Consider the following 27,612-nt stretch of genomic DNA (forward strand, 5'->3'; position numbering starts at 1 on the left):
CTTGCGCGGCCCCGGCCCCGCTCCCGCCCCGGCGTGTGTCAGCCGGGCCATGGAGCGGCCGCCGCCGCCCGCCGGGCCCCGGGCAGCACCGGCCGCGCCACCGGCACCGGCCCGCAGGGGAGGCGGCAGCGGCGGCGCGCCCGCCAGCAGCGCCCGGCTCCGCTGGGTGCAGTGACAGCGCCCCCCGGCCGCGCCGGCCCCCGCCTGCCTCCCGCCGCCTCCCGCCGCCTGCGATGCTCAGTGAGTGGGGACCGGCCCGGGGCCGCGGCCCGGGGCCCGCACGGGGGGGCGCGGGGGGCGGGGCCGGCGGCGGGAGCAGGGCCCGGGCGTCCCGCGGGCCGCCTCGTGGCGGAGGCCCGCAGGCCCGGCGCGGCCGGCGGCTCCCGGCAGCTCCCGGCAGGCCGGCGGGGGCACCTCGGGCACGGGCGCGGCCCTGGGGCAGCCCCGGCTGCGGACGGGCCAGGCGCGTGCCCTGCGCCCGGAGGTCGCGGGGGGGCCTCTGGTCGTGATATCCTTCTTTCCTTTGGAAAGTGCGTGGGTTTAATAAGCGTCTTCTTATCGCGCCATCTCTCTTCCCTTTTCTTTTTTTTTTTTTTCTTCTTTTTCTTTTCTTTTTTTTTTTTTTAATATTGACAGGAGAAGGCTTTAACTTTGGCGTCCCTTCAGCGAGCGCCCTTCGGCCCGCGGAGCAGCCCCAGGACGGGCGCGGGCCCCGCAGGGCTCCCGGCCCCGCTGACCCCGGCAGGGCCCACAGGCCGGCAGTGCCGGGTCTCGCGGCTCCGCTCGGCCCAGGAAGGGCCCGGCGGTGGCAGAGCCCGAGCCGAGGTGGTGTGAAGGGGGTTGGAGGAAAGCGTGTCCCGCTGGTCCCGCCGAGGACATCGGTGAAGCGCTGCTTGGCACCGACTTGGGGCCGCGGGGGGGTCGGGGGGAAACAATGTGGAATTGGCAAAGCGTCATTCGTGGATGGTGAGCCAGATCTCGGTCCAAATGCAAATGGATTCATGCTCTTTTAAAATCACAGCTGTTCTCTCTCTGCCTCTTCACATGAATGCCACTGCTCAGGCAAAAGCCTTCTCCGTAGTTCCTGCTATGCTGTTTTCCTATTTTGCACCACCACCATGCTCTCCAAGTCAACTTGTCATGTTTACTTGCCTGTTTTTGTGAATTGCAGCTGCTGCATGTGCGACATCCCTTGGCTCTTAGTTCATGGTTATCTACATATCAGTTTATCTTTATCTCGTTTACTCTGAAATTTTGTAAATTTCAGATTATCCTAATGTCACAAAATTAAAAATTGAGACCTGTTATTGTTGGTAGGCCCCACATTTCACCTGCGGTGATAAAGGATAAAAGATTATTTTTTGCTGTCCACAACTGAGGCCTGAGACAGAATTTTTATTAGAGAATATTCAAAAAATGCTTTTGTTTTATGCTTTTATTAGTTTGGGAGTTGGGTGTTTTTTAACTTAGCTCGCAGATGCTCACAGGTCTTTCCTCAGTCTGTTGGAAGAAAGAGACTGTTTCCCAGTGTCAGGACAGGAATACAGAGTCTTTAAAAGCTGTGTTTCCAGTGCTAGTTTTTAAGTTCTTTTTAGTGTGTCTGTACTGGGATTATTTCAAGGCCGTGGAATCTGCCTAAACCTGTACCTGAAATGTAGCATAGGCGGGAAAATAATTTCCTTGGCCCAATGCTTAGTTCACAGCTAACTTCCAGCTTTTCCAGGAAGGAGGAATTTGCAATGTGTTTTGTTTTATTAGCCTCTGCTCTGGTTTTTTTTTCAGTAGCTTTGGTTCCTCAAAAAAAATTACCTTAACCTTTTTTCAGTGCTCCAGTTTGGAACACTGCAGAAAATGCTGCATTGTAGCTCTGCATTCTCACAATGTGATCTTTCCTCTCTCTTTCCTTAAATATTTTCTTATCAGTAAAATTAGTTAGGAGCATTAGTATTTATTATTCTCTTTGGCTGTTCGAGGAAAATGAGACAGCTGGGACTTCTGAACAATTGTTTCAAGCTTTATGCATTTTGTGAACAGGGAACTCTATATGCTTTCAGTTTGTTACATATTTTGGAGATTATCCTCAGTTATGAGAGCTAGAATTTTAAAATTGATTGGAAGTTAAAAATGGCAGGCTTGTCCTTTTATGCCTTTAAATTCTGCATCATTGACCTGTTGTAAATTGGTGTGGCTTCAATCTTGGACGAGGCTGACAGCATTTTGGGAGCATATGTTTATTTTATGATACACTCTAATTTTGATAAAAGGCTCAATAAAGAATATATGTAGGAGTGTTGGTTTTGCTCTTGCACTTTTCCTGAATGCTTTTCCTGCCTTGGTGACGTTATTCTTTGTAATGCTGAGTATGAAGTATAAAAGCAAAGTGAAGGAAGAAGCAAAGAGCTGAAATTAGAGTATGGGTGACTGCTGTTTCTGATGCTAATGGTTGTTTCTTGATGAAGACACATTTCCTTAAGGGGGTTCCTGTTGTGTCACCTGGGAGTAGGGAAAAGAAATCTCCTTGAGATGCTGCTAACATCCCCTACTGTGACTGCAGGGGGGAGTACATAGAGGAGCAAGAAACTGTACAGATTGCATAAAGGCCTCGGTGTGGACCTGGGCAAATCACTTGCACGTGAGTCCGTGCAGCTGGCTGAAATGCAGAATGGTAACAGTACCCTGTGAAGCTTAGTTAAAGGGTGTTTTTAGGAGAGTGCTACGTTGCTGGTCCATCCTTGGGTCCGCTCTACTTGGTGGTCTTGATAAGAGTTCTGTCTTTCCTACAGTTTTGTGCAGCAGAAGTGTTACACTTGAGACAGTGTCTCAGATATAACTTCTTTAATTGCAGGAAGATGAAAAGGAAGTTTGCTTTTGGAGTGAAAGAAGGTGTTGAAAATTTTATTTTAATTAGTCTATCCGAAAATGCTTTGATAACTCCCACCTGTTGATGCCCCTTCCCCACACTCAACAGTTACTTAACCTGGGGGAACAAATGGGAATCTTTTTAAGGTTTTCACCCAAGCATGTAGAATTGCAATTCCACATATCTGTTGAAGGTGAACTATTGCTGAAACCTTGCATCCTCATCCACTTGTACCTAACTTCACAGAAGGCTTATTTTTCTAGTAAGTGGAATAAGCACTAAAATGTGCATGGGTATTAGAAAAAACTCATTTGTATTTTTAAAGCTGTCCTTTTGGTAGAAATAATGGTTCCTACAAAAGGAGGAAGGGCATCCTTGTCTCTCTCAGAGAAGTTGAGTTTCATCAGATTTAGCTGCTCAAACCAGGAAGCACTAGTACTCATGAAACATTCATGTCATTGGTAGTGGGGCTGTAAGGTGTTGAACTATCTCCAGGCAGGCTTTACCTGATGTTGTGATAGGAAGAAACCCCTGTGGTTTAGCTGTGCTTTATTTCAAGCCTTTCAGGTTATCTAAACTTGTGTGTAAAGTCAATGGCTGTTGTGAAGGATTGGTGCAGTCAGCGATTACCCAAATAGCAAGGGAGCTGTAGCATTCATCTTACTGAGGTTCCTTTATTACAAGCCAGGGGCTAAAAGGTAGCCTTGGGCTCATTTTGATTTTGAGGTACTTCCAAGTGGTGTTTGTGAGGACGGGTTCCTAAATGTATATTTTAAAAAAACCTTCAAAAGATTATTTCTGTTTCAAATTTTTGTAAGAGGGAAGCCTGGATACATCAAGGCAGGTGATAAAGAAGGCTCTGCTTTTCATTTCCCTCTTTTTTTTTCCTGGGGACCATCTGAGTGAAGTGCCAGAAATCTGGCAGTAACCTTTTAAGTTCCACCAATAAGCTTTTGCTTCTTGGACTCTCCAAACAGATTTGCTATATAAAGCATTATGTTTCCAAAATTTCCATCTTTGTATGTTAATTTCTCATTCCACTGAATATTCTAGAGTTTTCTTTGTTGGTTGGTCAAGCAGAGGAACCAGAAAATGACTGACGATTACTCAAACTGTTGCTGTCAAAACTCAAGGAGGAGAGATATTCCCTTTTTATGAGCTGTTTTTTACTAAAATGCTTTAGTTCACCATTGTGTTTTAGTCCAGAATCCTCAAAACTATTTTTTATTCCTCTGTGAAATCAGTAAAATTAGGCAGCAAAATATTTTCAGGGATCTACAAAATGTCTGGGCCATAGTACTGAGAGGCAAATCCCTGAGGGCTCTGTTTCATACCTCGGCAACAAAACTACAGAGATGTTTGTTTTCTATCAGTATCAATGCAGCTGCAGGCTAAGTTGATCTCAGGCTGCCCTGTAAGAGTCTCATCACCTCTTTCTTTCCTTTTGAGGTCATGAAACGCGTACGCACAGAGCAGATTCAGATGGCAGTGTCCTGCTACCTCAAGCGCCGTCAGTATGTGGACTCGGAAGGTCCCCTAAAACAAGGGCTGAGGCTGTGTCAGACTGCTGAAGAGATGGCAGCTAATCTCACAGGTAATCCTACCGTATTTTCCATGACTACTTCTTGGCAGAGTTGTGAGCACGTGTGCTGGCAGCTGTATGAATTTGTCTGCACACGTGGACATTTCTCCTTTTAAAATTAAGAAATTTCTCACTGTTAAGTTGGTGTGAATTATGAACTTTGGAAGAATGAAAATGTGGGTGGAAGTGTAACAAGGTGACGTTCATAGTCAGTGAAACATCAGGCTTAAATGCCATGTGAGGGTAATGGAAAATACATATGTTTTATCTCAAATAATGTGAAGTCTGGTGAGTAGTGGTGCTTTGGAATGGAAGGGAGAAGAACCTAGATGAGAAAGGAAGTAGAAGCAGGAAATTCTTTTGTACCTTTGTACTCCAGCAGAGTTATATCATGTGAAATTAAAGTGATAAGGCTGGGTCTTTTTCTGGCATGGTCAGCTTTGTAGTTATGAGAGGTCTGCTCTTGTCATTTGGGGAAAAAACCCAAAACCTTCAGTGGATGAGAAAAGGCATGGAGGGAGATAAACTTCCTTCTCTTTCTTAAAGACTTCTGAATCCTGCCACACTGCTTGCTTTCCAAATTGTGTCTGTGACAGTTGTCATTGTAATTATAATTTTTGTTTCAACAAACTCTGCTGCTGCTTGAGCACATAGAAGTATTGAAAAGATGAAAGCTATGTGGACATTATAGAGATTAAATTTACTTGTGAAAGTAATAAAAAATACTGGGCTGACATTTTGGGTAAAAAAGCAAGGAGAAACTCTTTTCTCTCAATGAAACTGCCTAGATTATGACAGTATCTCAGACAAAGGAGATCAAGTGGTGGAGTTACTTGTAACGTGATTTAATTTGACAAAATATTAGTAGCTATTTAACTGTGTTTGTGGTTAGATAAGGCTGGATGCAGGAACAGATAAAATACTATGGTAACATACTCTAAAGGTATTCCTTACCTTTACATCTTAGTACTTTTTCTTACCTTTACATCTTGGTACTTTTTTTTACCTTTACATCTTAGTACTTTTCATTTCCTTGCTTTTTTCAGCCTATCAGAAGTTTATTGCAATCTCTGAAAAAGTACTGGGAAAGATGGGGAAAGAATGAAACCAAAGTAAACTGCTGAATTGTTTTTCAGTGGGAGATTTTTTTTGTGAGAACTGGGTAGAAAGGTCAGTGTCAAAACATGCTCAGAATATGATACCAGCCATATCAGGAGGACACAGAAGTGTCTGAAGTAGTGGAGATGAACTGGATTACAAGCCCTTTGCATGGCCTCATAAAAAAAAAATCAATAAAGAGTGTGAATGAGTGTGTGTTTACATTTTGCCTTTTTTACTGAAAAAATAAATATTCCACAAAATATTATTACTAAATTTCATGTTAGTCTGTATCCTCTTGCCAGTGCATGGTTTTTGTAGATGGTCATTGAGAATTTAGTCATCAGTTTTCATTAGAACTGAAAATGGGCTGCTCTCGTGTGTTCAGCTGCTTACTACTTCTTGTCAGATGTGCTTGCAGTGAGCTGTCAGTGAGCATGCTGCAGTTCCAGCAGTGACTGTTAGAAAAATGTCTGTAAAAGTATAAACCCAAGCTTGTTACTTAATCTGACAACAGATGCTGAAAATACTTTCTGCTGCAGTCATCTTAGTTTTGCAAACGGAGTAAAAACTGAGCAGATTGCAAAGCCTGCAGTGCTTTATTTTGGGGAAAGTGATCAAATGTGTTTTTCTGAAGATGTTTTTGCTTTTTCCTTAGCAAAGCTCACCTTGTTTTTTACGTTCAGCTCTATTGTTTGACTTTTAAATTAACTAGCCTGTGTAATGGGAGACTTGGAGGGGACCTCGGAAGATGATCTGGTGCAACCTTTTCTGTGGGTGAGGGAGCCCAGATGAGATTATCTAGAATTCTGTCTGATTATATCTGCAGTAAAACATAGCACAGAGCTTCCTTGTGATTATCCCAATATTTCTCTAGAAAACAAGAACAATATCTGAGGACAGAGTGAGTGACCAAGGAACATAATAGTGCCCATAATAGTGCCCATAGCACTGTTAGCACATATGAGTATCTGAAATAATGTACAATTATACATCATCATACTCACCCAAAATAGGAATCAGTTGCTGTTACACAACATTTACAGTAGTCTCACATTTGTTAGCTGGAAGCAATTCTGCTGGTAGCTAACACACAAGACCAGGAGGGTACTGCCCATATCCCTGAGTTAGGAGTGAGCTCCTTTGAATTTCCTGTCCGGTTGCATAGCTGGCAGCACTTACTGGATGTGAAGGAGCAGATATTTCCAATAGATGACCACTGGGGAAGGTGGAAAAGAAACTGTGGTAGGTTTATTAACGTATGAGAAAGATACAGCCAGTGTTTTATTTCTACCAGTGCATGAAATTTCACTCTTGTTTTGGAATCGGTTGATTTCTTGATCCTTTTTGCAGTTCTCATTGGTTTAAAGTTTTGGGAAGGCAAAGAATTAGAATTTGTTAGAACTTTCTGGTATGTAGGGTTCATTTAGCATTTGCTGGATGGGAATGAGCTCGAGCATTGTTTACTGAAAGAATAGGCCATGATGGTTGCCCAGTCAGACTGTTTCAGGACAGGTAGACAAAGATGATACTCCACCTTCTGAAGCATGAAGTACACCTTAATTTTGGAATTAAGTTGCTTATGCAGAGAAAGTTGTGCCCTGGAGAAAATACCTTATAAAGTCTAGGCCAATGAGTTGTGCTTGCATAGCATGAGCAAGGCCATTGCCATTCCTGCAGAAATGAGGCCATCAGATCTCTATGAAGACTTGACTGTTGCATGTAATCCTGTGATAGACAGCATAAGAGACAGGACCTCATATTTCTGTATTTCTTAGCTTTTACAAAGAGTTGTGTGGGTGACACTGGAAACTGTCACTAAGTATTGTAGAGTTACTATGTGTGCATACGTGCAGTTTACTTTCTTGTGCTGAATATTGATTATATTCAATTTTACATCCAAATAGCAGAGCTTTTTACTTTAGGTATTGAGTAGTACCAGTATGTGAATGTGGAGCTCTTACCATCTTTGAGTTTCTGAAGCACCCAGGCTGTAGAAAGCTCAGTGTAGCTATGCCTTTCAGCAAGTTATATTAGTTTATATCTGAACTGATTTAAGAGATGATATCATATGGGTGCTGGAATCTGGTTTTGTTTTGATTTTTTTTTTTTCTCAAGAGAGGATGATGAGCTCAGCCCATCTCTCTGTTTAAAGAGCTGAATTCAGCTTGCGAAACATATCTCCTGTATTTACATAAGCTGAAGGAAGGTAAACCTGTGTCTTACCAGAGAGAAAGAGAGAGAGGAGCGGGGCAAGAATAGCGGCAGGCTGCCTGTGTACCATGTGCAGATCTCTTTCTAATAAGAGGCATTGAGATGAGCTGGAGTCTGGCCTATCTCTCTTCAGCGTGTGAACATTTGATAATGTTGTTTATAGACTTCCAAGGCTGTCAGACTTGTGCCTCTGTGCATGAGCCAAATGCTGGAACAAAAAGCCCCCCAGTCAATCAGGAGTAGAAAGGCAGAGGATGGAAAGTGGTGCAGGGCAAGGAGGACCAAAATAAGTTGAAGTGAAAGTAATAAAAATAGGGGGTTTGGAGGGGACAAGAGTTATGATTTGAAGAAAAAAAACTGAAAGGGAAATAGTGAAACTCCTTGCCCTCTTGTGCTCTATTTAGAACAGCAAAACTTGGGTTCCTAATCACCGGCATTTACATGTGCCTGGGGTTTCTTGATGCATGTCTGTAAACTTGCACAAAGTCTCCTGTGGATTCCAGGCCATTAGCAGAACAGCAGAGGTTTGGTGCCAGAGAAGGAGAAGCCAGTTCCCTTCCTAAACAGTTCAGAACTGCTTTTTCCAAAATGTTGTTCTGAAAAAGAGTTTAACATGATCTGAGGAGACCGTAACAACTGAGTTTGTGGTCAGTTGTCAGCTACTCCTTAACCTAAAATCCTCAGGGAGGAAGGAAGATTTTGGTTAAAAATTACAAAGTGTTTGCTTAGACGTTCAGTGTTTTCTCCACCACCTCTGTGAGACTTAATAAATGATAATAATTTGTTGTAAATTATAGTGACCGGGACAAGAAATTTGAGAATCTGAAGTAGTGTCACTTTAGACCTGTTCATGATGGTTGGTGGGACTCACTGAAAAGAAACTATACTTCATAGAAAGTTGTATGTTGCTTTCCTCATCTTTTCTGAGTGTAAAGTTGTAAAACCACAGTTGTAAAACTTCTAAGCGGTCTCTGATGGTTGTTACACTGAACTTCTTGGGAATTTAAGGTTATATTTGAAAACTTGAAAATGTGTTCTGGGTGGAGCAGGTGAGTTGCTGAGATTTTTAGGGTGGGTTTTAGCTTTCAGCGTATTTTCTCCTTCATTATCTGTCTAGGTGGTTAATGCCATGTTTAGATGCTTTGGACTATGTCATACCTCAATGGTTTTAAAGATGAAATGTCATCTGAGTGGCTGGATACCTTGGATTTTATGAGAAGCTTTGTTTTCAGACACACATATGTAAAAATCCTTAAATCCTTATATATGTTTTGCTTTTTTTATTTCACAGTCCAATCTGAGTCTGGTTGTGCCAACGTCGTGTCTGCAGCTCCCTGCCTGGCAGAGCCCCAGCAATATGAAGTACAGTTTGGACGATTACGCAATTTTCTGACAGGTAAATCAAAAAACACGGACTGACTTTTTTTGTCATTGAAATGAGTAAAGGGCAATATAGTAAAATTTGAAATCATGTCTCTAACAATGTTTTTATTTCTAGTTTTGAGGTTTCTGTTAAAATAGAAATATTTCATTTTTCTTTTTTTTGTTGTTTTCTGTGTGCTGAATAGCTTTTAAGTTTTGTAGATGGCTGGCTCTTTGCCCTTTCTTGATCAAGCATTTGCCCTTTGTAGGTCTTCTAGACAACACCATACTTACATAGGACAGGAAAGAAAATCAGTGTTTTATGTGAAAGGCAAGTAACTGAGAAAAGACTGTAGTTCTCTGTTGTATTCTAGTTTAAGGTTTTTAATTTTATCCGTAATTGGCTTGTTTTTATGATGGTCTGGATTTCTAAGGGAGAATTTCTTCCCATAAATTTAGCTGTATTTCTTGCAGGGTGATGTACTGACTTTGAGACTGGAGCAATACAGCAAAGTAAAAAAATTCTTACTCCATAATGATGCAGAAGTCAATTATTTAAAGGTTTTATAATTATTCTATAATTTTTTTTTAACAAGTACTCTTGGGAATGTCATTATTTCTTCTATAAGCCCCCAACATGGGGAGAAGAAAGCAGACAGAATTTTTAAAGAATAGTACCAAGGATGATGTCGCACAGTATTTGTCCAGTGTAGGGATTTGATCCCAGTGTGCATAACATCGAGATTATTATTTCTGATAGGTTTGGAAAGGAAGGGAGCAGGAAGGCAAAGGCAGAAAATAATGAATTATTGGAGTCTTGTCATCTACAGCAGTTCAATACCTTAGCACTTTAGTATTTGAAGTAAATCCTTATGGTTTGATAGATTTTTAGAAGTATGATAGCTCTGTTCAGTGCTTGGTGAAGTGCTTGCTTAATGCTTGATGAAGTGATAGGTTTTGGTATTCAGGTTGACTGCTTTCATCTTTTTTGTCCCTCTTGCTCTAGTTTGATATCTTACACAGATGAACTACCTCTGTTTGTTCAAGGGAGTAGCTTGCCAACCAGCCACAAGGCACAGCAGGGCACTTCCCATTTCTGTGATGCCTGCCCCACTGAGGAGCGGGCAGGGGATTAGTGACATGGAGTAACTTAACTAAGTAGTCTCTAGTTCAACCACCTGTTCAAAGCAGGGCAAGATGGGTGTTTGATCAGGTTGCTCCGAGATTGCTGTGCATCTCTAGGGCCCTGCTGCAATTCAGTGAGAATTTCCCTTGCAGCAGCTTGCCTGTTTTCCTTCCATTGAGCACCTGAGAAGAGCTGGCTCCTTTTCCTCTATGATGTCCTACTGGGTACTGAAGGCAAGCAGTTGAATGCCCCCTTATTCTTCAGGCTACACAGACCCAGCTCCTGTAACCTCTTCATATGTTCCTAGGGAACATTTTCTTTGTTCCTCTTTCTGCCAACTTCCCATCTCTTCCCTTTTTCCCCTACTGCAAAGTGAGGTCCTTCCTCTTGTTTTGGGCTAGTGCACCTGGAGAAAAAAGACCTGCTGACTGCTTAGAGCTTTTACTTACATGCAGACCACTGTTTTCACTGGCTTTGGCCCAGTTTCAGTGGGACAGGAAGAAGAGTGATGCTCAAGTATGCAAATATGTATGCATACACTGTACTCCATGCATACTCTGTAGTTACTCCTGTAGAAATGAGACAGAGACACAGTATGGACTAGAGAAAGTCTGGAAGAGTGCTCAACACAAAGGAAAAATTACCTAATGGAAAGGGAGAAAAGAGATCATGCGTTGGTGAGTGGCAGGAGGAAGAGCATGTTGAAAAGCAGCACTGCTTTTTGCATTTTGAGGATCAGCAAATGTTTGAGGATCAGCAGTGCCTATTTGTTTTCCAGTAATTCGGACCATTTGGTCCTGTGGTAGTAAGTCGTTGTGGCCCTGTTTGTTGCTATGGTGTTCGGCAGGCTCCGCTCGTCACAGCTCCCTGCAGCTGGCAAACAGCCCCAGAGAAGCTGGGGAAGGAGGGGTGGAGCTGTTGCACAGATCAGCCTCTGCAAGGTACAGCACAGCCTAATCGGGGTTTGTTACACTGTGTACTAGGAATTACTGCTGGGATTTGCCTTGGCAGAGAGAGAAAAGCATGTAGATGAGCAGGCACAGAAATAAAACAGGAGCACAGCATATTGCAGTACATTTTGGAAACTGTAGCTTCCTTTCCCCTGAAGACAAATCAGTTCCATCCAAAGCACCACACTCACGTTTTACTGAAGCTGAGAGGGGAAAAAAAGCTCAGGCCAGACAAGCTAGGTAAATAATTTTGGCTTAAACACATAAAATACTCTTTTAAATATAATTAATACATTTTAAAGTTCATTTATCACAACCAAAAAAGGGTACAAAGAGCATACTTTTTCTTTTGAAATAAATGGGAAAATTCAACTATCATGTATTTATGAGGTGGTATATTATTAGTTGTCCCACACCTGAAAAGGGTTTTGAAATATCTGCATTTTGTTCTGACAAGGTACCTCACTGATGTGGCAATCTCTATTGTACCTCCTTTAGGTGACAGAAGTTTGCTTAGATGTGCCAACAAATGTCTCTTTCTTGCTTGCTTTCCGATGTCACTGTCAGGGCTTTCCCAGTAGTCGTCCTTGCTCTATTTTTTTCCCAGTAGGAAGCGGTTTGAAAAGTCACTCAAAGTTTGTTGTTGTTTTTTTAATATAGATTCAGATTCTCAGCACAGCCATGAAGTGATGCCTCTTCTATATCCCCTCTTCGTCTACCTCCATCTGAACATGGTCCAGAATGGCCTAAAAAGCACAGTGGACAGTTTTTACAGCCGCTTCCATGGCATGTTCTTGCAGAATGCCAGCCAGAAGGATATCGTTGAACAGTTGCAGACTACCATGACTATTCAAGATATCCTGTCCAACTTGAAGCTCCGGGCTTTTCTGGACAACAAATACGTCATCCGCCTTCAAGAGGACAGCTACAACTACCTTCTTCGCTACCTCCAAAGTGACAACAACAACGCCCTGTGCAAAGTCCTGACCTTGCACATTCACCTGGATGTGCAGCCTGCCAAGAGGACTGACTACCAGCTCTATGCCGGTGGGAGCTCCTCACGCAACGAGAGCAACGGCCTGGAACCCAGCGACGTGCCAGCGTCCATTCTGCAGAATGAGGCAGCGCTGGATTTACTGCAGGACAGCATTAAACGTGTCAAGGACGGGCCCCCTTCCTTAACCACCATCTGTTTCTATGCCTTCTATAACACGGAGCAGTTGCTGAACACTGCAGAGATTTCACCAAATAGCAAGCTGCTCGCTGCTGGGTTCGATAATTCATGTGTGAAGCTGTGGAGCCTGCGCTCCAGGAAGTTGAAATCTGAGCCCCACCTTGTTGATGTGTCCCGCATCCGTTTGGCTTGTGACATCCTGGATGAGGAGGTTTGGATACCCTTTTTTCCCCCCCTTCTTCCCCTTCTACTGGCCTGCTTTGAGGCTACATTGTTGAGTATGTAGTCATGTCTTAGGGAACTCTGAGGCTATTGCACAACCTGCCTGCCTTGATGCACAGATTTGATAACCTCCTGTCATCCTTGTTCTTCCCTGCAGTGGTTGTTAGTGGTAAACTGAGGTGCAATCAGTCTGTGCTTAGGTCATAGTTTGTTAGTCCTGGGTGCTGGTCCCCCTCCTCCAGCTGTCCTTGAACAGATGACAGTAGACAGGCAACCCAGAAAGGACAGGTGAAAGGAGTAGGCTCTCTTCTCTGAGAAGCATGGAGCCTTCTTTGGGATGAAAAGTAGCTCAGGAAAACCAGGCAGAATGGTGGAGAGAAGGGGCAGACGCACAGGAAGAGGAAAATATAGACACAGTAAGGAAAAGAGCTAAAGAAGTCTGATCAGATGCTTGTGTGCAAAACTGTATTTCAGGTGTCACCTTAATTTACCAGAGGTCAAGAGTTATGGAAAAATTATGCAAAATGTCTTTGTTAAGGAATCTGAAGTGTAGAAACTTCTGAGGTTTTCTAGTCCAGAATGCTGGAGACAAGGACAGGGATGTGTGTACCGTTACTTCACACACAGTGCTAGGTGACATCTTCTACTTGACTTTTTTTTTTTCTTTTTCCCTTTCTAGTCACACCTTTCCTCCCCTCTCCACATGACTGCCCAAGTAGCAACTTATATCTGGTTAGAGATCAAAATTTTGATTCTTCTGTTGTTTAATCACCCTTCTCCTTAAAAAAAAACTAACTCATTTGTTCTTATGTTGAGTGTTTAGCAGGAGAGACACCCTTTTTTCCACTGTTTTTTCTATTTATTTTGGAAGAGTGCTGAGAGCTTGATGTATTTAGGGATCTGTGATTAGGGATTGCTTTGTTAAACAGCTTGAGAAAAGAGTCAAGCATCAAGGTGAGACATCACAGCAGCATGTTCACTGTTTCCCAGGTTAACCCTTTTTGCAGAGTGAGCAGGTAAGTGGGTCAGACTAGCCCAAAATAGAATTATGGACTCGTTTTCCTTGTAAACTGCAAGAGTTCATAGGGCATGTGACTGTGTATTGCCCATCATAGAAGCCAAATGTCAGCACCTGCAACAGAGGAAAATTTGGTAAACCAGCAGGTCACCTTCTTTGGCTCTAGACTGTGGAAAAGTGAGATATTGTCAGGTTATCAGGAGTGTGTGTATTAGCTTTTTTTGGCATGTAGTCATAGACTTGCTTATTGTACGTGTACTAGGAGAGAGCCATGGTATCCTGGAATTCATAGAATCCTGAATGCAAATAGCTTTTGGTGACTATTTGATGTTTTTTGCACAAGTCTGAAGCAAAAAAAACTGGCCAAAAACCAGCACAGATCAAAGTCATCATTGCCCTGAATAATTTTCACCACTGACAAAACAAATAGTCACCTGAGCAGGAGTTCAGAGAGGATACCATTACCAGCCTCAACACAAATTTGGTTACCAAATGCAAATGAAAGCCCCTTGACTACAAGGAAATAAATTCAGTTATCTAGGAGACCTAAGTAGAAATACACAGGCACCCACAGCATTGCAGGTGGGAACAGGCCAGCAATTGCTTTGATGCCATGGGAGAGGAAGCCAAAGATACCAAGACCAACCAGACTACCTTGACTGGGCTGCAGCTCAGTGTGAGCAGAGGCTGTATTTCAGATTGTCACTGCAGTCTGATCAGTAGCAATTCACAGGGATAAAGCTGATTCAGACTTTGACAAAGAATAAAAATTCTGAATGCTCTTTGACATTACTTCTGTGAGTTCTATGGAATAACTTGCGAGGATGTTAAGATTTGGTTTGGTTGATTTCCGTGTTGTATAATTAGGTTTGGATAATGTATTTAAATAGTAATGCATTAAATAAGTAGTCTTCAGCCTAGTTTTTTATTTTCTGCAAGGAAACAGATCCTTCCTTTTATGCAGTCACAAAGGTCTAAAATCATGCTAGTTTCAGTGGATGTTGTTCAGGGTTGCACTAAAGCTACTCTGTTGGGTTTATTAATTCTACTTGTGAAGGAGTGTGTGTGTGTGTATATATATATATATATATGTAAACCAAGGTGAGACTTAGCAAATGTTAGAACAAGTTTTTTCCTAGTCCATGTGAAGCCTTTGTGTCACCAAGGTCAAAATCATCTTCTAGGTGTAGTTTTACTAAATTTTGCTCAGTGTCATGCTGCGGTGTACTTCACTAGTGTAGTCTTGCTTGTTGCAAATAAGAGAGGCTTATTATTTTAGAATACAGTAATTCTGTTTTCTTTATAGTAGCATCTCACAAATGCCACTTTATAGTCTCTCTTACTTTGGGTCCAGTATAAAAATTGAGTTTTGTAGCTGTACAAATGAAAGTATTGTTTGTCTCTTTGCAATTTTACCATGCTCATTGCTGGTACTCCATAAATCAACATTGGAAAATAATGCTCTGTTCCAAGCCACAACAGTGCCAGCCTTTAAATCCTGTGAAGACTAAGGCTTGACCCCATTTAGCTCTGCTTCTAAGGTTCTGCTTTTAAGTGGCAGTGGTCCTTCAAGTGATAATGAGTGGGGATGATGCTTGCTTGATGGCAGATAGGAGGGAATTCTGGAAGTAGCAGTAAAAAATGTCCTGCAAAGTGTGCCATCCTTCTTCATCGTTCCCTGCTAGGGCATCTCTGCTATAGGTAGATATGAGGTCTTCCTTTTGGCATCTTTAGAGCACTGCAGGATGAGAGAGATTGACACCCAGGAAAACCTGTTACTGGTTAGAAAAAAAAAGGGGAGGAATGTGAGCTTATGGTTTGTTTCTCTTTGAGGCTATCATTGTTGCTTTTTGAGGCTTGGTGGCTGCACTTGCAGCTGCCTTGCTAATCTGGTCAGCAGACTAACTTGGATAGGGAGGAAGCTGAAAAATGTGGTGACTCAGAAGCATTATAGATGTACTGTTTTCAGTGAGCTGTGACAGGAGTGTGCAGTTGTGCTAAGTGGGTGTCAAACAGAAAGATAAGATTTGCTACCTGTGACCATATAGGAGTATGAGTTTCAATGCTGCAGAAGGTGTTGTCCTGGTACAGTAATACAAGGAGGGAAGAGGAGGTGCTTGCAGACAGCCCATGTAGCCTTGTATTTGAATGCACAGAATTAAGTACCTGGACTTGCAAAATTTGCTGAAACTGTAGTACAATACAGGCAGCTTGAATGGGCTTCCACTGGTAACTCGTCAGGAATCTTATGGTCATAATTAAATAGTACAAAATGCTGCAGGTATCAGCCACTCTCCTTTAATGTGGCAACACAGCCTAGAGATGCTGTAGATTCCAGTAAGCCATGCTCTATCTGAGGTAGAAAAGCAATTTGAATAAGAATGGTGCTTTGCATGCCAGAGCCTGCAGTTTCTCTCTGCTTCACCTCCATAGCAGAGAGGAAGTTGGCTTCCAGCCCCACCATAACGCTCCCATGGGCACTGACTATGAGGAGAAGCAGCATTGCTAAAGATGCCTTGCTTCCTACTACATACCACTGTTGAGATGGAGAAAGGCAAGGAGATGGCCAAGTCAGAGTTTGCTCACCTACAGCATGAAATTTTCTGGGCTATTGCTAAGTCTGAAGCCAAACTGTCTGTGGGTCCTGAGGTCTGGGGTGGGGGTGTGGGAGATACAGAGCTGCTTACAACACACTGACTTCTGCTGCTCTGACTTCTGCTGGTTGTCAACAGGCCAGCAGCCCTGGGGAATTGGGTTTCCTCTCAGGGCAGGAAGTGCTCCTTCTGCAGGAAATGAGCCAGTTCAAGATGATAAATGATAAAGGGGCTGCTCACAAACAAAAGGATGTTGTGTTGAATTTGATGTGCAGAGATTGTCTGTGAATGAGTGTTACTGATTCAGTACTGAGGAAAAGTGTCTTCCTGACAGCCCTGAGGAAGGCTAGTCTCAGGCTACTACGCAGCTGTACCCCAAGCAAGGGTTATCTTGTACTGTCAGTGAGACCCCTGCTTGTCAGGCAAGGACACTTCTGAGATCTGTTGAAACCTGTGTAGTGTCTGTAGTCTTAGAGTGTCAAGAGGTGCTACCTGAGTAGGCTTTTAGAGACTCTTACCATCCATGAGGAGATTCCTTTAGCTCAGCTCGCTGAATAGTCTTTAAACACAAAAGTCTTTACTGGTTGACTGTCTGCCCTGGTACTTGAATTGGAGAATAACAGAATGGAAAGGTTTCCAGTGCCATCATTTTTGTGATTGTTCATCTTCTACACCAAAATAGATACATTGGCCTAAATAAGCTGCATACATTTGCTATTCTCGAAGGTGGTTCTTGGAGGGTGAGGATGTGAAAGCATCCTGATGGAGCTTGGAGGTAGAAATAGATGTTAGAGCCTTGCTGCATTTCTGTTCACTTGCGGGATTGAGAAAGAAGGTTAAGCAGACAGCTTGTCAAATATGCTTTGTCTTTCCATCTCCTGCCTTTTGTTTAAGACGTCTGTGATTGTTTCTCTCTACTGGGAGATTCACTTCCAACAATAACCACACAAAAAGAGTAGATGCCAAGATCTGCTTTCAACATCTTAGCCAAATGTTTCTGTAGTAGAGTGGATAGAGACTATGCATATGTTTTGCTAAAAACATATTTTAGCAAAAGGAAAAATGTTATTAAATATTTTTCCCCTCTGTGCCTGCAGTCTCAGGTTCGGATGCCTTCTGGACTGAGCATAAGGCTACCAAAATTAAAGTCTTATCTCACCATCTCTTTCAGTATTCACTTGTAGCAAATGTACCAGCAATGTTCGTGTCTCAGAGTTGCACAAACTGTGCCACATCTAAAGTAAATAAAGTAAATAATCTAACTCCTTCTGTATTAACACCCTCCTGGTTTCCTCGTGGAGATTTTTATATTTATTGAACAGATAAACATGCTTTCCTTCCTTGTTTCTTCTTCATGACCAGGAGGAAGAGGATGACAACGCAGGCACAGAAATGAAGATCCTGAGAGGACACTGTGGACCTGTGTATAGTACGAGGTTCCTTTCAGACAGTTCAGGACTCTTATCTTGTTCTGAGGACATGTCCATCAGGTACTGGGACCTCGGAAGCTTTACAAACACTGTGTTGTACCAAGGACATGCCTATCCTGTCTGGGATTTGGATATTAGCCCCTGCAGCCTGTACTTTGCCAGCGGTTCCCACGATCGCACCGCCCGGCTCTGGTCGTTTGATCGGACGTACCCGCTGCGAATATACGCCGGCCATTTGGCGGATGTGGACTGCATCAAGTTCCACCCCAATTCCAACTACTTAGCCACGGGCTCCACGGACAAAACCGTGCGCCTGTGGAGCACCCAGCAGGGCAACTCGGTGCGGCTTTTCACCGGGCACCGGGGCCCCGTGCTGGCACTCGCCTTTTCCCCCAACGGTAAGTACCTGGCATCGGCAGGTGAAGACCAGCGGCTGAAGCTGTGGGACTTGGCATCAGGAACTCTTTACAAAGAACTGAGGGGGCACACAGACAATATAACCAGCCTTACTTTTAGCCCTGACAGTAGTTTAATTGCTTCGGCGTCGATGGACAATTCGGTTCGGGTCTGGGACATTCGGAACACGTACTGCAACGCCCCTGCGGATGGGTCTTCCAGTGAACTGGTTGGTGTATATACCGGACAGATGAATAATGTACTGAGCGTACAGTTTATGGCCTGTAATCTTCTTCTAGTGACTGGAATTGCACAAGAAAATCAGGAACATTAATTTTGCTTTTTGTCTTAGGGAAGTGGGTGGGTGTCTTGTATGCCAGAGTCCATTGCAAACTGAGATTACTGACTGTGAAACACTTCTCTTCCTCTGCCCCCTTGAAAGGCATGTTCAGAGTGATGCAAATGCTTTAAGATGTCACAAAAACGCCTGTGCTGTTGAACAAAATAAGGAAAAAAAGGAGGATTGATGAAAATACATACACATTCTAATTTTGTACTTTTAGGAATGGGAAAAAGGGGAGTGAATCCAGTAACTTGAGGAAACTGAAAGCCTGGCCCAGACAAGTGAAACTGCCAACCAGATAAGCTGGTGACCTGCACTTAAATATCCTTCATTGATTGATGGGCACATCTTATCTACTGTTAATTTGGCTTGAGTGTGTGGAGAACTACTGGCCCAGTGGTTTTTATTTTGTTTTGCTTTTGCTTTCCTGGTATTGCAGAGGACCAGCATTTTTAAGACCCTTCTATTAAAAGGACATTATGTATTTTCTACAGTGATAGTAGTCCTAAATATTTCAGCTCCCTATAGCACTTCCAGCATATTTTGGACTAAATAAGTAGAAAATACCCTTGTTCTTTTTGAGTAAGGGCAAGGAAATCTGACCTCAGTTGGGGCCCATCTCTGCATTGTTGTTTGGATTTGGTTCCTGGTACTAGCTGTGATTATGTGTATTTATGTTCCATTAATTAGGAAATTTTCTGACTCTGGTTGCACTGTGTTTTGAGGATGGGAGGACAGTGGGGACAGAGTGGTGGCTTTAAGAATAACGAACAACTTGCCTTGTCTGGAGGGAGGGCACCATAGAATGGAAACAGCCAAGTTTGGACTCCTAATGGAAACAGGGCATGGCAACCCACCACTGCACCTCACAGAAAGATTTCCTTAAATGGAAGTTGGCAGTCTAGGGAGAGGGGGATGAGGAGAAACACACAAAGTGACATGGGAAAAAATAGTATTACTAAATTATTGTGTGTACACAGAGGCAGCTCTGCCAGTGTTGGATTTTTCTCAAATGTTGCAATACCGGTTTCATGAACATTTTGTGAGATAAATCATCAGCATTTACAAGGATCTGCAGAAAAAGCACGTTCTAGTTTGTCATTTGGAGAGATTAAGTATTTCTGCTTTCTGGAAAGAGTTATTTTGTATTTTGTTTTCTATTAAAAGCATTTAGTTTAAAAAGAAAAATAAAAATTGTTTGGTCCCTTTCTGGGAAGTTCACTCTGACTTGTATGAGAAGAGGAGGGCAGCTTCCCCTACACTGCATGAGACAGACCCACCTGGAGGCTGAATCTGGTGGTCTCGCTCACTTGGTGCTGTTTTGATGTCACCCTGCTTGCTTTCCACAGAGCTGATGGGACACATCATGGAATGGGATATTGATACAGCTTGTAGGCCAGCTGATATGTTTGGGGAGGATCTAGGTACCCCCTGAGGTTAACACTGCACCTGAAGGCCTCATTCTGTAGTACTACATGACCTTTACTTTGTGGTTTAATGTGTCAAAATGCCTCTTTCAAGCAGATGTCTTTTAGACAGGCTGTGGGTATTAAATGATAATTCCCATCAGCTTCCCTTAGCCCTGCTGGATTTTCATGAGAAAATTCTCTTGAATGTCTAAACAATCTTAAGAGTTTAGACAACAACTCAGAGTTGCCATTTTATTTTATTGTGTATTTACAAAACAGTAAACTACAAAAATTTTTTACCAGAAAAGTGTTTGACCTTTCTGACATTAACACCAGCATGTGCTGCAGCTCAGTGCTGGGAGTAGCAGAAACCCCTCTGTACACCTGCATTTGAATGGCACTGCTGATCTGATCGCTGCATATCAGAAGTGTAAAGTAGCTTAATCCCAGACCAGAATTGGGCATGTTGAGGAAAAATGTATGGAAGACAGTTGTGCTTTGTGCTATGCAGGTCTCCAGAGAGACTTCCTTCAGTTCTGTTGAGTCAATACTGCTCACCAGACCAAACACATGGTATTTTTCAACCTGCAGTAATCCCTTTAATTGTTTTGAGTGGTTTTGCTGGATTCTGTAGATTCCAGCCCAAAGATTTTATTGTGAAATGACTGTTTTGGCTGAAGGCCTGTGTGAATATCCAGGAAGGATATGGGCCACCAGTGTTCACTGGAACTCATTTTGCTGTTGGTTGCCATATGTCCTGAGCAGTGTTTAGATTTAGAGCAGCTGGAGTTTTGGTCCTGAAGGAGAGCAAACAACCAAAAGGGGAGGGGAGGAAGGGAAGGGGAGGAGGGAGGGGGAAAGAGTAGGGGGTGGAAGTAAGAGTGAGATGGGCTGAGAACAAAGTTTCCCTTTAACATCTTTCTTCTACAGCAGAATTTGACTTATTACTACTTGGGTTGGTCTAAAGTATTACATGTAGAAGTGACAAGGGTAAAGAGACTTCAGAAGCAAATCCTGTTATATGCACATAGGCTAAAAGATGTGAAAGTGATTCCTGAATTGTTGGGAAAATGATCATTAGTTATGTTCTTCAAACATATAAGCAGCAATGTACTGTGTGGAGAGTTTTTGGTGCTCTTTGAAGGAAGCTAGGAAATAATCTAAACTAAAAAATGTCTGCAGTTGATTGACAGGCTGAATTTTAAGGCAGAATTGGGTGGAAAGTATGAGTGGAAGGAAGGAATACCATAAAGTGTAGCAAAATTTGGACTGTAGCCTCTATTAGTTATCTAGTTCAGAAATAAGTATACTTGCATGGACCACTTCTATTCTAAATATATACCAAAAACCACAAAAGCACTTAAGTTGACCTAGTTAAGCACTCAAATGTAAAGAAACATCATAGCAGTATCCTGCAGTTTGTGTGTCCATGTGTAACATAATTCTCACTTGGGTAACTGGGTTCTCCTTCCCCTGCAAAACGTTTTTCTTCGTGTGCCTCCTGGATGATGCACAGGGCACGAGGCACTGCATGGTCCCAGCCAGTGGCTGTCAGGAGACACTCAGAGGACAAACAGATAGCAGTCCTTTCCTGGTTTACAGAATCCTGTCTTCTCACAGCTAGGTGTGCTGGGGTTTGGGGTTTGTTATAGTAGACCCCTGGCACTGCATGCTATGTAGCTGCTGATGTACTTAGTTTCATCTAAAATGGATTCATCTCTTTTATTAATCATCTATATACTTCCACATAGTTTGCTGCAGCAAGAGGTTCTACACCTTGATTTTATGAGGGGGTAAAATATTTCCTTGGTTTTGACATTTGCTATCTGATAATTTTGTTCTGTTCCCTAACCTCTTGAATTGAAAAAGACAGTGAAGAGTAAAATGCCTTTCCAGGGTGTAATGTAGTCCAGGCCACAGCAGGTATAGACAAAGCTAAGGTAAAAGTCCATGCTTAGTCACTGAATACTGAGGAAAGGAAAGGGTATGTGCTCTAATAAATTGCTACACCCATTCACACGTCTATACTAAAGTTTTCCTTCTCACTTTCAACACAGGCATCTCCCAAGCAGTGTGCTGCCACACTGTTTGGTCTAAATGTCTTAATTCCTGAAATGGTAAAGTTCATCCTACTTCTCCCCATTCTTATCACTTTGTGAAAAGATTGTCTCTTAAAAGTGTTTTTAGGTCTAAAAACACTTTACAAAAATGGTATTTCCATTAACAGGTCCTTCGGGTTCGCCAAGAAAAATAAAAAGGACTTCAGGCCATGTTGTCAACATTGTTTCAACAGTTGCTCCTTTTGTTAGACCTCTGGGCTCTGTGGGTTCTTAGAAAAAGTCCTGGAATGGCCTTTCTTCTGAGTGGTGTCTAGTTGCTTATGGTGAGCCAGGCTCTAAAACTGTACCACTACAAGGCACCACTGTGACAGTAAAATTAAGTGCCTGGATGTCCCTTGCCAAAGACTATCCTGGCATGTTGCACATCAGCTATGGGTTTGTTTTTTTTTTTTTAAGTACTGGATAGGAGCCCAAACTGACTGAAATAACAACGTTCACCTTGCTCAGTGTACCTCAAGTACAAAATACTAATAAAAATTTTCCTCTGGACTGGTAATTTTTTGCAACAATTTCAAACCTCTGTCGGGCTTTCTGTTTCATGGACCCTGCTATACAACAGCACTGAGCAGCAGGTGAACAGAGGTGATACATTCTAAGTGCATGGTTTAAGGCAAAGTGTTACCTACTGTGTGCTATCCTGAAGAAGCAGTCTCGAGACAAGTAGCTGTAGAAGTTATTTCTATAACTTGCTATTACAAGCTTTACTCTTGCATTAAGCTGAGGGTTAGGGGAGGAAAGAGACAAATTTCAGAAGCCTACTTTAACAGTAGCCCTGATTTCCTGCCTAGTCCAGGTGTTTGCAGTTCCTTTTAGGATAAAATTGCCTTCTCTTTGCACAGGTTTGTGATCTTCATTGAAGTTGTGGTCTTCTGTTTATGACAAGCCTGGTAACAACAATATTTTAGCATATACAGATGGGAGATCAGCTAACAGCAGGGCTTTATAGTGTTTGGTGCTGTACAAGCACATGGGCAGTGCTCCTCTGACACCTTGCCTGAGAACAGGAGGAAGTAACTCCATTCTAATCCCTCTACTGGGCTGGAAAGGGAGGAGGTATGCTGGAATCCCTATCCCAGCTCTGGAGAATGGGACGGGAGGCAGTTCACGAGCCATGAGTGTCAGGGCACAAGACAAGGATCATGATGGTATCCAGTTCTATTTCTTTGCTATCAGTCCTTTCCCCAACGGAGTAGTGATGCTCCTGTTCGCTGCCGCGCATCAAGCATCAGCACTTACTCCAGCAGCCCTGGTAGGGCAGCAGTGGGGCTGGTCAGGCAGCTAATTGAAATGATCACCCTGCATTCCTTGTAAATGGCCTGTAAATATCGAGCCTGGGGTTTGGGTTGGGGTGTTTCTTGTTTGTTGTTCTTTTGTTTGTTTTTCCTGTGGCTTAAAATTATTTAATGGAGGTAGGCTGTAGGAGACTGAATTGCCTGTTTCCTGAATTGCCTGTTTTTGAAAGAAATTTTTGATCTTGGGATATTCTTTGGGATATTCAGAAATATCTTGAACCCCCTTCCCCTAATTTGGAAGCTGCCAGATCGGGCTCCATTTTTACACTTAGACAAGCGGGCTACCTAGACAGCAGTGAGTGCCGTAGCTCTATTCGTAGATACAGCAATACCCCACTGAAATATCCAAAGGCTGGATTGCACCTGAATCTTGGGAAGTTCCTGGAAGGAACTGAGGTAGGTGCACACTAAGGGGAGAAAGGCTGCTAGATAACAAAGCACTCCTGCCAGAAGGTGTTTCTTGTTCTCTGGACAGCAGTGATATTACCTGTGCTCTCTGATGTCTGCTTAGGCCAGCCCTGCGCCTGGCTTTGCAACAGCCACTGGTGCTTTGTAGTTCACGGAGAGGGACGGGGCAAATAAGGGCAGAAGCTGCTGTGTGCTGCTGCAGTGATAAACTGGGGTCATGCTGTAAGACAACTCGAGACAAACTAGTGCCAACTGCATGTGGAGAATGGCCATTTGTCTGGCATCCAGAAAAGCACAACAAAACTCATGTACTGACAAGCTGCCCTTTAGAACTAGCACAGATCCTTCCGGAGCTGCATGTACTTCAACAGCAGGAATCCGCCAAGCCCTAAACATTCACTCCCAGGGACTGGAGTCGTGAGTGCACGTGTCGCTTTGGAGTATTTTAGGTTAACACGTCACAACTTCAGCCCATTACTGCAGTTGAAACAAGGCATGTTTGCACAGCTTTTTTTTTTTTTCTTTTTTTAATTGGTGACCAGCTTAGCTGGAGACATGTGCGGGACTGCTGCTGCTTTTTGCCATTTTTGCTTAAGGCAATAGCAGAGCAATCTGCATGCGGTTAACAGACTGGAAAAGAATAGCCAGAATTTTAGGCACTCTCTTCCCCCCTGGCAACTCCACTAGTGCAAATATTTCATGACCATTTAGGATGACTGTGGAACCATCTGTGAGTTTGGAGGTGGTTGTGTTTTTATATATTATTTTTTAACCCAGAAATAAAGCCTAAACCAAACAGGAGTATAAAGCTGTGCTGCACCTAAACTTTCTGGTGCCTTTGCTAGGCAGATCTCCTTGACGTGCAGGAGGTAGGAAGTGCTTGGCTTTCTCTTTTCTTTTTAAAATTATTCATCCATAAGTCTTACTTCCCCAAAGTCTCTCAAGAGAAAACATCCTGGGTTCTCCAACAGCCCTCATCCTGCAACCAGCATAGGATAAACACAAATGCTGAGAACCTGCCTTTCTGTGGCACTGTTTGTGTCTCCGTGGATAGTTTTATTGCACAGAGAGATCACACACCTCAGTGACATCTACATGCAGAGATGCCAGAGCCCCACCCTGCACACCTCACTGCTCGGGTACACTGGGAACTGCATGCTTCATTCAGGTTTAATTTCACAATGGAAATGTTTCATTTTCCTTTAAACGGCACTTTGAAACAACATGTATTATGGGATTTCAATGCTCTGTTGCTTTTGTATTGCTTGCTTCACTCAATGCAAAAACTTTTGTCTTGAAGAGCCTGTTTTTCTCTCCCTGAAGATGCAGAGGCTACAAAACTGTTTCAATAACATGCAATAACTAAATAGAAATTTAATGTTTGCAGTTTAATCTACAACATCTAACCCTATCAGCTTTCGTACACCCAGTCAGATAACCGGGGGACAGTACAGGTTTAACAGCACCTGAAGCTTCACTGCAAGACACAAACAAGAAGGGTGTGCCCATCTTGTGGTGCTTTCACCTGTATCCTTCCTGCATTCACTAGGTTTCCCCTCTGCACCTTCCAGCACCCCATACAGGCCAGTGCTGCAGCAGGTCTGGAAAGGCCCTGGCCCTTGGCATCACACCCAGGTTTGAAGTTTGCTCTGTCCTGTGTCCCAGACCCCATTTAATCCCCAGCCCTCCGAGATGGGGGCAGCTACCCTGGGGAAGGTGTGGGGGACGCAGTGCTGGGGGACACCATGGCACACAGCCTGCAGTGGCGTGAGGCTCCTCAGGCCACAGCAGGGTCAGTTCACCAACTCTCTAAAATGCACTATTTGAGTGTTTCTCCCTTTAACAGCCATGTGTAGTGTTGCCCCAAAAACTACACCAGTAGTTTTCCAAAACTAGGTTGTTTAGCCTACGGGAGGCTCAGGGGTGACCTTATTGCTCTCTACAACCACCTGCAAGGAAGGTGTAGCCAGGTGAGAGATTGCCTCTTCTCCCAGGAAGTCAGCGACAGGACAAGAGAACCCAGTCTTCAGCTGTGCCACGGGAGGTTCAAAGTTGGACACTAGGAGGAATTTCTTCACAGAAAGGGTGGTTAGACACTGGAATGGGCTGCCCAGGGAGGTGGTGGAGTCACTGTGCCTGGAAGTGTTTAAGGAACGACTGCACGTGGCACTGGGTGCCATGGTCTAATTGACAGGGTGATGTTTGGTCGTAGGTTGGACCTGATGATCGCAGAGGTCAAACCGATTGATTCCGCCCCTCTGTTTGGTAAACGCGGGTTCGGTCGGGACGATCCCGCCAAAAGGCGCTACCCGGGCCCTCTCCTGGCCCGCGGGAAGCGGCCACGCGCTGCACTGCTTTTTCCAACGGGAGAAAATTACTAAAAAAAAAAAAAAAAAAAAAAATCGCCCTAAACCTGGGCATGGGGCGAGCGCAGCCCAGGCTCCACGCACTTCCCCACCTCCCCTCACAAGGAGGACAGCCCGCCCGGCTCGGCCGGCCCCCGGGAGCTCAGCGCGGGGAAGTGGCGCCCACAGCCGCCCACAGCCGGCCCGCGCAGGCCGGGCCCTGCCCCCTGGCGGCCTCCGCGCCCGGCGCGCCGCAGTAACACCGGCCGGGCTGCTGTGAGGGCCCCCGAGCGCCGGGAAATGGCTACGGGATTTAGGCTCAAAGCACCACTGAGAGGGGGCCTCATTAACGTGTGTGAAAATAGCTAAAGGGTGGGTGTGAAGAGGATTCAGCCAGGCTCTTCTCGGTGGTGCCAAGCAATAGGGCGTGAGGCAGTGGGCAGATACTGATACACGGGAAATTCCACCTGGAACAGATTGTCCAGAGAGGTTGTGGAGTCTCCCTCTCTGGAGATGTTAAAGAATCATCTGGACACAATCCTGTGCCAGGTGCTCTAGGATGATCCTACTTGAGCAGGGAGACTGGACCAGATGACTGCCCGTGGTCCTTTTCCGCCTGACCCATTGTGTGATTTAATATACAGTACAGACACCATTCCCTCCTAGCAGTGCCTAAGAGCAGCATTATGGAGGGCAAGAAGGCTGGGTGTGGGAAAGGAGGAAACCCAGGTACAGGGGTGAGGCTGTGGAGCTACTGCCCTTGCACTGCACACCTCCTGCGAGGAAGGTTTGTGGGAATTCACTCAAGTAGCGAGGAAGGTTTATGGGAATTCACTCAAGTATCAAGGGAGGTTTATGCTAATTCACTCAAATATCAAGGGAAACTGCTACAGTGGTTTTCCCAGGATGAGGCTCCATTCTTCAGCATTGTCGCTGGGTGTGCTAACCCATTGATTTCCCTAAATACTGTGAATTTGGCTATGTCATGTGCAGTAGTAAAAGCCCGTTTATGTTTTCTTGTTATCTCTTAATACAATTTTACTCATTTGTAGACTTGAAAGTGTGATTGTTCAAACCACTGTGGCAAACTTAGTCTCACAAACCGATGTTAACTAATTTATACAGAAGTTTGACCCAAAAATTTAAAATTAAAGTACAGGTATCCCTATACTGGGGACTCTGGTGGGTAAAACAGGACAGTCAGTTCCCTGCTCTGGCTGCTGGTACTGTGTGACCACAGGAAAGTTATGACTTGGTTTCTTTTTCCTAAATCAGGTTTGGGGCAGGAGATTGTTTGGTAAATGGTTCACACCTTGAGCAGTGATATGTGAAAAAAATAGTAACGTTAACAGGTAGGAAGGGACCTAAAGACCATCTAGTCCACCCAACTCCCCTGCAACAGGCAGAGACACCTCCCACTGGATCAGAGCTCCATCCCAACTGGCCTTAAACATTTCCAGGGATACAGCATCCAGAACTTCTCTGAGTAACCTGTTGCAGTATCTTGCCACCCTCAGAGTAAACAATTTCTTCCTAATATCTATCCTAAATTTCCTCTCTTTCCATTTGAACCCTTTAGTCCTTCTAATCCTGTGGGCTCTAACCCAAGCATGGCCAGTTTATATCGATCCTTTAGACACTAGCCTGAGCATGGGATCAGGCACATGGT

At 43.8% G+C, this 27,612-nt stretch overlaps 1 protein-coding gene across 3 annotated transcripts; it reads left to right on the top strand.

Moving 5' to 3' along the window:
- The first annotated feature begins 105 nt into the window (after window positions 1-105).
- TAF5L (TATA-box binding protein associated factor 5 like) lies at window positions 106-19,577 on the top strand. 3 transcript variants are annotated; one of them, XM_071431626.1, is made up of 6 exons: window positions 106-240; window positions 637-966; window positions 4,310-4,454; window positions 9,046-9,150; window positions 11,853-12,577; window positions 17,563-19,577. In XM_071431626.1, exons 2-6 carry the CDS (start codon window positions 964-966, stop codon window positions 18,358-18,360), a joined length of 1,776 nt encoding a protein of 591 aa, XP_071287727.1. In that variant the 5' UTR covers window positions 106-240; window positions 637-963; the 3' UTR covers window positions 18,361-19,577. The 3 variants fall into 3 exon arrangements, with proteins under 3 accessions (XP_071287727.1, XP_071287733.1, XP_071287743.1); XM_071431632.1 differs by lacking the exon at window positions 637-966 and having other exon boundaries at window positions 108-240; XM_071431642.1 differs by lacking the exons at window positions 106-240; window positions 637-966 and adding an exon at window positions 397-530.
- The last annotated feature ends 8,035 nt before the right edge of the window (window positions 19,578-27,612 follow it).

Source organism: Agelaius tricolor, unplaced genomic scaffold (genome assembly GCF_023055355.1).
Source record: "Agelaius tricolor isolate 1412-34295 unplaced genomic scaffold, bAgeTri1.0.p SCAF_1, whole genome shotgun sequence".
Classification (NCBI taxonomy): Eukaryota; Metazoa; Chordata; class Aves; order Passeriformes; family Icteridae; genus Agelaius; species Agelaius tricolor.